Genomic DNA, 12,432 nt, shown 5'->3' on the forward strand with positions numbered 1-12,432 from the left:
AATGGCGCGATCTCGGCTCACCGCAACCTCCGCCTCCTGGGCTCAGGCAATTCTCCTGCCTCAGCCTCCTAAGTAGCTGGGATTACAGGCACGCGCCACCATGCCCAGCTAATTTTTTGCACCTTTAGTAGAGACGGGGTTTCACCATGTTGACCAGGATGGTCTCGATCTCTCGACCTCGTGATCCACCCGCCTCGGCCTCCCAAAGCACTGGGATTACAGGCTTGAGCCACCGCGCCCGGCTGACAAATTCTTTTAGATTATATTTCCATTTCATTTCTACTGATTGTAATCTGGAAACCAAAAGATGTGCAAAAGAGTCTAATAGTAAGATTTAGCTTTTAATCTGGGTGCAGTGGCTCACGCCTGTAATCCCAGCACTTTGGGAGACAGGGGCAGGCAGATCATGAGGTCAGGAGTGCGAGACCAGCCTGACCAACATAGTGAAACCCCATCTCTACTAAAAATACAAAAATTAGCTGGGCATGATGACATAGACGTGTAGTCCTAGCTACTCAGGAGGCTGAGGCAGGAAATCACTTGAACCCGGGAGGTGGAGGTTGCAGTGAGCTGAAATCATGCCACTGCACTCCAGCCTGGGCAACAGAGCAAAACTCCTTCTCAAAAAAATAAAATAAAATAAAAATAAAAAAATTAAAAAAATTTAGCTTTTAGGCCAGACGCAGTGGCTTATACCTGTAATTCCAGCACTTTTTGAGACCAAGGCAGGTGGATTGCATGAGATCAGGGATTTAAGACCAGCCAGGACAACATGCTGAAACCCCATCTCTACTAAAAATACAAAAATTAGCTGGGCATGATGGCATATGCCTGTAGTCCCAGCAGCTACTCAGGAGGCTAAGGCAGGAGAATCACTTGAACCTAGGCGGTGTAGGTTGTGGTGAGCCGAGATCATGCCACTGCACTCCAGCCTGGGCAACAGAGCAAAACTCTGTCTCAAAAAAAAATTTTTTTTTAGCTTTTAGGCCAGATGCGGTGGCTTATGCCTGTAATTCCAGCATTTTTTGAGACCAAGGCAGGTGGACTGCATGAGATCAGGGGTTCAAGGCCAGCCAGGACAACATGGTGAAACCCCATCTCTACTAAAAATACAAAAAAAAGAAAAAAAAAAATTAGCTGAGTGTGGTGGTGCATGCTTGTAATCCTAGCTACTTGGGAGGCTGAGGCAGGAGAATTGCTTAAAATCAAAAGGCAGAGGTTGCAGTGAGCTGAGATCGCAACACTGCACTCCAGTATGGGCAACTGAGCAAGACTCTGTCTTAAAAAAAAAAAAAAAAAAAAAAAAGATTTAGCTTTTAAAATAGTCTAATGTGGTTACTTAGTTATATCCTGTGAGTGAGCAATTAATTTAGAAGGTCTAAACAGCTCATTATACCCTACTTAAAAGTTTGGGGTTTTTTTTTTAGACACTGTCTCATTCTGTCACCCAGGCTAGAGTGCAATGGCATGATCACAGCTCACTGCAGCCTCAGCCTCCCTGGGCTAGGGTAATCCTCTGGCCTCAACCTCCCAAATAACTTGGACTACAGGTGTGTGCCATTATGCCTGGCTCATATTTGTGTTTTTTTTTGTAGAGATAGGATCCCAGGGTAATGCCCAGGCTGTTCTCAAACTCCTGGGCTCAAGCAATCCTTCCACCTTGGCCTCCCAAAGTACTAGGATTATGGGCATGAGAAACCATGGCCAGCCAAAAAAAAATTTTATTGTGAACAATAAAAGAGCAGGCCAGCCATAGTGGCTCACACCTGTAATCCCAGCACTTTGGGAGGCTGAGGCAGGTGGATCACCTCAGGTCAGATGTTCCAGACCAGCCTGGCCAACATGGTGAGACCCCGTCTCTACTAAAAATATAAAAATTAGCTGGGCATGGTGACACGGGTCTGTAATCCCAGCTACTCAGGAGGCTGAGGCAGGAGAACTGCTTGAACGTGGGAAGCAGAGATTGCAGTGAGCCGAGATTGTGCCTTGCACTCCAGCCCGTATGACAAGACCAAAACTCTGTCTCAAAATAAATACATAAATAAAAGAGCAATTGGTTACGTCTTTTTTAAAATTATTTTTTAGTAGATATGGAGTTTCACCATGTTGCCCAGGATGGTTTTGAACCCCTGACCTCAAGTGATTCATCTGCCTCAGGCCTCCATTACAGGCGTGAGCCACCGCGTGCAGCTGGTTGTATCTTTTTATCTTAAGAATAATATTGTTGGCCGGGCGCGGTGGCTCAAGCCTGTAATCCCAGCACTTTGGGAGGCCGAGGCGGGTGGATCACAAGGTCGAGAGATCGAGACCATCTTGGTCAACATGGTGAAACCCCGTCTCTACTAAAAATACAAAAAAAAAAAAAAATAGCTGGGCATGGTGGTGCGTGCCTGTAATCCCAGCTACTCAGGAGGCTGAGGCAGGAGAATTGCCTGAACCCAGGAGGCGGAGGTTGCGGTGAGCCGAGATCGCGCCATTGCACTCTCAAGCCTGTAATCCCAGCACTTTGGGAGGCCGAGGCAGGTGGATCACGAGGTCAAGAGATCGAGACCACCCTGGTCAACATGGTGAAACTCTGTCTCTACTAAAAATACAAAAAATTAGCTGGGCATGGTGGCACATGCCTGTAATCCCAGCTACTCAGGAGGCTGAGGCAGGAGAATTGCCTGAACCCAGGAGGTGGAGGTTGCGGTGAGCCGAGATCACGCCATTGCACTCCAGCCTGGGTAACAAGAGTGAAACTCCGTCTCAAAAAAAAAAAAAAAAAAAAGAGTAATACTGTTTCCCTACTTTTCTGGAAACATAATATAAAACTACCTAATACTAATTTTGTCAAAGTATCTCAACAGGGTTTCTTAATAAATGAAGGCCAGCTGGGCGTGGTGGCTCACGCCTGTAATCCCAGCACTTTGGGAGGCCGAGGTGAGCGGATCACCTGAGATCAGGAGTTCGTAGACCAGCCTGGCCAACATGGCGAAACCTCTGCTAAAAGTACAAAAATTAGCTGGTCGTGGTGGCAGGTGCCTGTAATCCCAGCTACTCAGCAGGCTGAGGCAGAAGAATTGCTTGAACCTGGGAGGTGGAGGTTGCAGTGAGCCAAGATTGCACCATTGCACTCCAGTCTGGGTGATAGAGCAAGACTCCAGCTCAAAAAATAAAAAAATAAACTAATGCCAAAAAAAAACTCATTTCTTACTCTAGGACACAATTTATGTTGCTCTGTATCTATAAAATGCAATCCTGTTGTTGTGTGTGTGTGTGTGTGTGTGTGTGTGTGTGAGTTTTGGAGACGACATCTTGCTCTGTCACTCAGGCCGGAGTGCAATGGCTTGATCTCCGCTCACTGTAACCTCTGTCTCCTGAGTTCAAGCAATTCTCCTGTCTCAGCCTCCCAAGTAGCTGGGTCTGCAGATGCATGCCACCATGTATTTTGAGTAGAGATGGGCTTTCATGGTGTTGGCCAGGCTGGTCTTGAATCAGTCTGATCTCAGATGATTGGCCCACCTTGGCCTCCCAAAGTGCTGGAATTATAAGTGTGAGCTCCTGGCCTTGCAATTCTAAATTAAAACAACCTAAGTTGCAGATTATATATTACAGAATATTAATTCACAATTGCCTTTAAAATAAAAACTTGTACACAAATTGCCCAGGTACACTGAATGTATGTTTTTGGTGAACGTACCTTCAATTTATGTTTCAAAAACAACCCAGACCTAGCACATTGGCTCATGCCTATAATCCCAGCACTTTGGGAGGCCAAGTGGGAGGATTGCTTGAGGCCAGGAGTTTGAGACCAGACTGGCCAACATGGTAAAACCCCATCTCTACTAAAAATATAAAAATTAGCCCGGCATGTGGCACGCACCTGTAATCCCAGCTACTGGGGAGACTGAGGCACAAAAATCACTGGAACCCAGGTGGTGGAGGTTGCAGTGAACCAAGATTGCACCTCTGCACTCCAGCCTGGGTGACAGAGCAAAACTCCATCTCAAAAAACAAAAACCAAAAAAATTAAGTGACATTTGGAAAAATATGATTTTTGTTTGATTTGGTTTTTGTGTTTTATTTCATTTTCTGAAACAGGGTCTTGCTCTGTCATCCAGGCTGAAGTGCAGTGGTGCGATCATAGCTCACTGCAGCCTCTAACTCCTGGGCTCATGGGATCCTCCCACTTCAGCCTCCCAAGTAGCTGGAATTGCAGGTGTGCGCCATCACGCCTGATTAATCTTTTAAAATTCATTTGTAGAGATGGAATCTTCCTATGTTGCCCAGGTTGGTCTTGAACTCCTGACTCAATCAATCCTCTCACCTTGACCTCTGGAAGTGCCGGGATTATAGGGAAAGGCCACCGTGCCTGGCCAAAACTCTGATTTTTAAATGGCTTGCTTTTTTTTTTCTTTTTAAGTTCATGTGTTTTGAATGTTAGAATTTATGTTAGAACTTGACACCATGATATGAGTGCTTGAACAAGCACCAAAGTTGCTTGAAGTTTTTCTTCTTTCTATTTTTTTTAAAATTTTTTTAATTTTTAATTTTAATTTTTATTTTTTTTGAGACGGAGTTTCACTCGTTACCCAGGCTGGAGTGCAATGGCGCAATCTCAGCTCACCGCAACCTCCGCCTCCCGGGTTCAGGCAATTCTCCTGCCTCAGCCTCCTGAGTAGCTGGGATCACAGGCACGCGCCACCATGCCTAGCTAATTTTTTTGTGTTTTTAGTAGAGACGGGGTTTCACCTTGTTGACCAGGATGATCTCGATCTCTTGACCTCGTGATCCACCCGCCTCGGCCTCCCAAAGTGCTGGGATTACAGGCTTGAGCCACCGTGCCCGGCCCTTTCTTTTTTATTTTTAAGAAAAGATTTCACTGTCGCCCGGGCTGAAGACAGTGGCACAATTTCGGCTTGCTACAACCATGACCTTCCAGGGTCATATGATCCTCTCACCTCAGCCTCCTGAGTAGCACTTGGCTAATGTTTGTATTTTTTTTAAGAAATGGGGTTTTGCGCCTTTTGGCTGGAACCGCCATCTTCCAGTAATTTGCCAAAATGATGAACACAAAGGGAAAGAGGAGAGGCACTCGATACATGTTCTCTAGGCCTTTTAGAAAACATGGAGTTGTTCCTTTGGCCAGGTATATGCGAATCTATAAGAAAGGTGATATTGTAGACATCAAGGGAATGGGTACTGTTCAAAAAGGAATGCCCCACAAATGTTATCACGACAAAACTGGAAGGGTCTACAGTGTTACCCAGCATACTGTTGGCATTGTTGTAAACAAACAAGTTAAGGGCAAGATTCTTGCCAAGAGAATTAATTTGCATATTGAGCACATCAAGCACTCTAAGAGCAGAGATAGCTTCCTAAAACGTGTGAAGGAAAATGATCAGAAAAAGAAAGAAGCCAAAGAGAAAGGTACCTGGGTCCAACTGAAGCACCAGCCTACTCCACCCAGGGAAGCACACTTTGTGAGAAGCAATGGGAAGGAGCCTGAGCTGCCGGCACCTATTCCCTGTGAATTCATGGCATAATAGGTGTTAAAAAATAAAATAAAATAAAAGACCTCTGGACTGTTTAAAAAAAAAAAGAAAGAAAGAAAGGGTTTTGCAGCCAGGCACGGTGCGCCTGTAATCCCAGCACTTTGGGAAGACGAGGCAGGTGGATCATGAGGTCAGGAGTTTGAGACCAGCCTGGCCAACATGGCAAAACCCTGTCTCTACTAAAAATACAAAAACTAGCTGGGTGAGATGGCGGGCACCTGTAATCCCAGCTACTCAGGAGGCTAAGGCAGGAGAATCACTTGAACCCAGGAGGCAGAGGTGGCAGTGAGCTGAGATTACGCCACTGCATTCCAGCCTGGGCAACAGAGCGACACTCCATCTCAAAAAAAAAAAAAAAAGAAAGAAAAGGAAAAGAAAAAAATAAATGTATGTGTTGCAATCCACCTCCCAGTTTTTTTCTTTCTGCCCAAATATGCCTTAATGGGTAACAAATCAGAGCACAGTAAAAGGAACAAAAGATAACCCATGGCACTGTGTACATCAAGCCTTCTTTGTCATTGGGAAGCAGAAATACATTTAGCATATCGAATAAAATATCTCTTGCAGTCATAATTAGTAAACAAGAATAGCAATGAAAAGACCACTCGTAGTTAGGTTCCCAGGTTAAGGAGGTACTGGAAAGTAAGTTTGCTGGAGAATAATCATTAAGTTCTTTGTTCCTGGTGAAAGGCATTGATACTGGCTAGCTTTCAGGCCCTCCCAGCTCAGGGCTATTGAGTATAATCTGAGCAGCCATTCTGTAATCATTATGGGACTTGGATTCCTGAGTGAGGCAAGGAGGATGTACATTTATGATGGTCAGGGAGGGATCATCCTGGGGTGGGATGGGCTAGGGAGCTATGGACCAGCTCTCTGGTACCAGCTGTGTACCAGAGATTGAGGAGTCAGTCGGCTATATGCAAAATTACACATTTCACTTTAACATTATTGTGCTAAATCAAATGACTCTTCATATAGCTAATTTTATTAACTGCTTTTGAAAATTTGTTCCACCTCCTAATACTTTTAAAATTTTAATACACTGTCAGTCTTTCACCATGGACAAGACTCCGCTTGTTCTTGGCAGACAAAAAAAGAAAATGGACAAGGCCTTTAACAGGATTACAACTATGTTTTACTCTCCACATTTTATTCTTTATTAAACTTTCTATATGCCACATTTTAACATTGATATCGGTTGGATGTGGTGGCTCACGCCTGTAATCCTAGCACTTTGGGAGGCTGAGGCAGGTGGATCACCCTAGGTCAGGAGTCTGAGACCAGCCTGGCCATATGGTGAAACCCCATATTTACTAAAAATACAAAATTAGCCAGGCATGATGGCTCATGCCTGTAATCTCAGCTACTCGGGAGGCTGAGGCAGGAGAATCTCTTGAACCTGGGAAGTGGAGGTTACAGTGAGCCAAGATTATGCCACTACACTCCAGCCTGGGCAACAAGAACAAAACTCTGCCTCAAAAAAACCCAAAAAACCAAAATTGATATCTTGTGTTTTTCATGGTTGGTATGAGATATTAGACTAAATGAACTATCACTAGACCCTAAAACATTATTTATTGTTTTATTATAATGTAATTAAATTGTGTTTTTTGTTTGTTTGTTTGAGACGGAGTTTCGCTCTTGTTACCCAGGCTGGAGTGCAATGGCGCGATCTCGGCTCACCGCAACCTCTGCCTCCTGGGTTCAGGCAATTCTCCTGCCTCAGCCTCCTGAGTAGCTGGGATTACAGGCACGCGCCACCATGCCCAGCTAATTTTTGGTATTTTTAGTAGAGACGGGGTTTCACCATGTTGACCAGGTCGGTCTTGATCTCTCGACCTTGTGATCCACCCATCTCGGCCTCCCAAAGTGCTGGGATTACAGGCTTGAGCCACCGTGCCCGGCCTAACATACATTTTTTATAAGGAGACTGGATCGGTGCGTTTCATATGCAGTCAGGAACTATTTTTAAAAGAACCTAACAAGACTTATATGTTTAATTCCTAAATGGAAAGCCAATCACTTGGAAGCCAGGGAGAGACGTCTTGAGTGAGTGACCACTTGAATCATCCCAAAGGACATCTGCCCTCAAAGAGCCAGAGCCTAGGGGAGGAGACAGAGACCCGGAAAAGTATCCTGTGAAAACTCTCAAAAGAGACAGAGATAGCAATTGCTGGCTCCACCAGTCTCTGTTGATGATACGCCATGTGCCTAACAAACAGTAGCTGATCGAAACTTCATGGCAATCCTACAAGGCCGGGCTATCACTATTTCCACATCACAAAGATTCCGAGGCCAGGTGCAGTGGCTCGAGCCTGTAATCCCAGCACTTTGGGAGGCTGAGGTGGGCAGATCATGAGGTCAAGAGATTGAGACCATCCTGGCCAACATGGTGAAACCCCATCTCTACTTAAAATACAAACATTAACTGGGTGTGGTGGCACAAACCTGTAGTCCTAGCTACTCGGGGGGCTGAGGTAGGAGAATTGCTTGAACCTGGGATATGGAGATTGCAGTGAGCTGAGATTGTGCCACTGCACTCCAGCCTGGGCAACAGAGCAAGATTCTGTTTCAAACAAATAAATAAATGAAAATGGTGTGAGAATGGTATGTGGAATTGAAGAGGAATCTCAGAGTCTCTTCTAAAACAGAATTTCAACAAGTCTTCAGTTCCTAGTCCCACTCTTTAGAACTTCGGAGGTACACTGCAGTGAAATTGGGTGATCTCTCAGCTATGCCCTGGCTGATTTACAATTCCTTATGGTCACCCTTGTTTCCTCATTTTATTTTATGTTATTTGATTGAGACAGGGTCTCACTCTGTCACCCAGGCTAGAGTGCAATGACATGATCATGACTCACTGCAGCCTGGACTTACTTGGGCTCAGGTGACCATCCCACCTCTTAGCCTCCAGAGTTATCTGGGAATACAGGCGAATGCCACCACCACTGAACATTTTTTGTAATTTTTGTAGGCAGGGTTTCACCATGTTGCCCAGGCTGGTCTTGAACTCCTGGACTTAAGCAATCCACCCACCTTGGCCTCCCAAAGTGCTGGGGTTACAGGTATGTGCCACCATGCCCAGCCTTTTTCTCTCTCCCCCGCCTGTAATCCCAGCACTTTGGGAGGCCGAGGCGGGTGGATCACAAGGTCAAGAGATCGAGACCATCCTGGTCAACATGGTGAAACCCCGTCTCTACTAAAAATACAAAAAAAATAGCTGGGCATGGTGGTGCGTGCCTGTAATCCCAGCTACTCAGGAGGCTGAGGCAGGAGAACTGCCTGAGCCCAGGAGGCGGAGGTTGCGGTGAGCTGAGATCGCGCCATTGCACTCCAGCCTGGGTAACAAGAGCGAAACTCCGTCTCAAAAAAAAAAAAAAAAAATTAGCTGGGCATGGTGGCACGTGCCTGTAATCCCAGCTATTCAGGAGGCTGAGGCAGGAGAATTGCCTGAACCCAGGAGGCGGAGGTCGCGGTGAGCCGAGATCGCACCATTGCACTCCAGCCTGGGTAATAAGAGCGAAACTCCGTCTCAAAAAAAAAAAAAAAAAAGTATTAGATGAATATTTATTTAATGAATAAATATTTATCTTTGTAATCTGCTTTTTTTCTTCTCCTTCCTTTCTGTGCATTTTGTAGTAAATCACTGAGTTGGTTCTGGACCTTTATGGTAAATTCCAAATTCTTAGTACAAAGATCCTGATTGGCCCAGCTTGAGTTAGGTGTTCACCCCTGGACCAGTCAGCTATGATCATGGGGCTGGGATCATATGGCCATCCTTCTCTGTGGGACAGGTTATTTCCCAGAGAATCCAAGCTGGACAGATACCTTAAAATGGCTGTATGAATGTGAAGAAGTGACCCAAAATTTATCTTTTTATTTATTTATTATTTTTAGAGATGGGTCTCGCACTGTTGGCCAGGCTTGGGTGCAGTGGCCCAATCATGGTTCACTGCAGCCTTTAACTTGTGGGCTCAAGTGATCCTCCCACCTCAGCCTCCCAACTAGCTGGGATTACAGGCACATACCACCATGCCCAGCTTCAACTTTCTTTTTTTTTTTTTTTTACCATGTTGACCAGGCTGGTCTCAAACTCTTAACCTCAGATGATCCACCTGCCTTGGCCTCCCAAAGTGCTGGAATTATAGGCATGAGCCACCAAGCCTAGCCCAAATATTTTTTAAATTAAAAAAATTTTTGAACTTTTGATTTCCCTCTCTCCTTTCAAAGTTTCACTCATCCTTCAAAGCCCAAGTAAGACAGTGAGACCCTGCCTCAAAAAAAAACTTTCCTGATTTCTCTTTTTTTTTAGAAAGAGAAAAAGAATAATAAGGAAAAGAATAAAGAAGAGGAAGAAAGAGAAAGAGGAAGAGGGAGAGAGGATGGGGGTATTGCTTTGTTGCCCGGGCTAGAATGCAGTCTAAATATGGGTATGCCTATAATTGTCCTTAATAATGGAGACATGAAAGAAAATGAGGGAAGAGAGTAACAAACAAGGAGCCAACCAACATTTCGTTTAAACTTCTAAGTTGATATGATGTGGTACTGATAAGAGTGTATATTTTGTGTAAAGTGGAGAGTTCTATAAATGCTAATTACGTTCACTTGTTCCAGATATGAGTTCAAGTCCTGGATATCATTGTTAATTTTCTGTCTCATTGATCTGTCTAATATTAATGTTGAAGTCTCCCACTATTATTGTGTGGGAGTCTAAGTCTCTTTATAAGTCTTGTATGTCTGGGTATTCCTGTATTGGGTGCGTATATATTTAGGACCTTTAACTCTTCTTGTTGTTGCATTGATTCTTTTATCATTATATAATGTCCTTCTTTGCTTCTTTTCATCTTTGTTGCTTTAAATACTATTTTATCAGAGGCAAAAATTGTAACTTCTGCTTTTTATTTATTTATTTTTGCTCTCTGGTTAGTTGGTAAGTCTCTCTCCATCCTTTGTTTTGAGTCTTTGTGTATCCTTGAATGTGAGATGGGTCTGGATGCAGCATACAGTTTTAGTTTTTTGTCCAAATTGGCTGTCTGTCTTTGAATTGGGGAATTTAGTCAATTTAAATTTAGAATTAATAATGATATATGTGAGTTTAATACTGCCATTTGCCCATTAGTTGATGTAAATTCTTCATTATATTGATGTTCTTTACTTTTTGCTATTTTTTAGAAAGGCTGATACTGGTTGTTCCTTTCTATGTGTAGTGGTTCTTTCAGAAGCTCTTGTAAAGCAGGCCTGGTGGTGATGAATTCTCTGAGTGCTTGCTTGTTCACAAAAAACTTTATTTTTCCTTCACTTATGAAGCTTAGTTTGGCTGGATGTGAAATTCTGGGTTGAAAGTTCTTTTCTTTAAGGATGTTGAATATTGGTCCCCACTCTCTTCTGGCTTGTAGGGTTTCTGCTGAGAGATCTGCTGTAAGTCTGATAGGCTTCCCTTTGTGGGTAACCTGACCTTTCTCTCTGGCTGCCCTTAGTATTTTCTCCTTCATTTCAACCCTGGTGAATCTGACGATTATGTGCCTTGGAGTTGCTCTTCTTGAGGAATATCTCTGTGGTGTTCTCTGTATTACCTGGAGTTGAATATTATCCTGCCTTACTAAGTTGGGAAAATTTTCCCGAATAATACCCTGAAGCATATTTTCCAGCTTGGATTCATTCTCTTCGTCACATTCAGGTACACCTATCAAGCGTAGATTAGGTCTTTTCACATAGTCCCATATTTCTTGGAGACTTTGCTCATTCCTTTTTATCCTTCTTTATCTAATCTTGTCTTCTAGTTTTATTTCATTGAGTTGGTCTTCGACCTCTGATATCTTTTCTTCTGCTTGATCAATTCAGCTGTTAAAACTTGTGCATACTTCACGTAGTTCTCCTATTGTGTTTTTCAGCTCCATCAATTCACTTATTTTCCTCTCTAAATTTTGTATTCTTTTTTTTTTTTTTTTTTTTTTTGAGGTGGAGTTTCGCTTTTGTTACCCAGGCTGGAGTGCAATGGCGCGATCTCGGCTCACCACAACCTCCGCCTCCTGGGTTCAGGCAATTCTCCTGTCTCAGCCTCCTGAGTAGCTGGGATTACAGGCACGCACCACCATGCCCAGCTAACTTTTTGTATTTTTAGTAGAGACGAGTTTCACCTTGCTGACCAGGATGGTCTTGATCTCTTGACCTCGTGATCCACCCGCCTCGGCCTCCCAAAGTGCTGGGATTACAGGCTTGAGCCACCGCGCCCGGCCTAAATTTTGTATTCTTGTTGACATTTCGTCAAACCTTTTTTCAAAGTTCTTAGTTTCTTTAGATTGTGTTAGAACAAGTTCTTTTTTTTTTTTTTTTTTTTTTTTTTTTTTTTTTTTTGAGACAGAGTTTCGCTCTTGTTACCCAGGCTGGAGTGCAATGGCGCAATCTCGGCTCACCACAACCTCCGCCTCCTAGGTTCAGGCAATTCTCCTGCCTCAGCCTCCTGAGTAGCTGGGATTATAGGCACGCACCACCATGCCCAGCTAATTTTTTGTATTTTTAGTAGAGACGGGGTTTCACCATGTTGACCAGGTTGGTCTCGATCTCTCGACCTCGTGATCCATCTGCCTCGGCCTCCCAAAGTGCTGGGATTACAGGCTTGAACCACCGCGCCCGGCCTAGAACAAGTTCTTTTAATTCACAGAAGTTTCTTATTATCCACGTTTTGAAGCCTGCTTCTGTAATTGGAACACACTCGTTCTCCATCAAGCCTTGTTTCCTTGCTGATGAGGAACTGGGATCCCCTGCTGAGGAAGAGGCGTTCTGATCTTGGGTATTCTCAGCCTTTTTTGACTGTTTTCTTCCCTTCGTTGTAGATTTATCCATTTGTGGTCTTTATAATTACCGTCTTTGTAATTGGGTTTCTGAGTGGACGTTC

The 12,432-nt window shown here is 44.0% G+C and overlaps 1 protein-coding gene across 1 annotated transcript; it reads left to right on the plus strand.

Annotated features, from left to right (window-relative positions):
• Positions 1-5,042: 5,042 nt before the first annotated feature.
• LOC120366023 (large ribosomal subunit protein eL21-like) lies at positions 5,043-5,528 on the plus strand. Its single transcript, XM_039474106.2, has one exon. The coding sequence runs from the start codon at positions 5,046-5,048 to the stop codon at positions 5,526-5,528; it is 483 nt and encodes a 160-aa protein (XP_039330040.1). The 5' UTR covers positions 5,043-5,045.
• The last annotated feature ends 6,904 nt before the right edge of the window (positions 5,529-12,432 follow it).

Source organism: Saimiri boliviensis, chromosome 11 (assembly GCF_048565385.1).
Source record: "Saimiri boliviensis isolate mSaiBol1 chromosome 11, mSaiBol1.pri, whole genome shotgun sequence".
Taxonomy (NCBI): Eukaryota; Metazoa; Chordata; class Mammalia; order Primates; family Cebidae; genus Saimiri; species Saimiri boliviensis.

Bases quoted from the DNA above. Each gene is read 5' to 3' on its own strand.
- LOC120366023 (XM_039474106.2), top strand. From the start codon at position 5,046: ATGATGAACACAAAGGGAAAGAGGAGAGGCACTCGATACATGTTCTCT.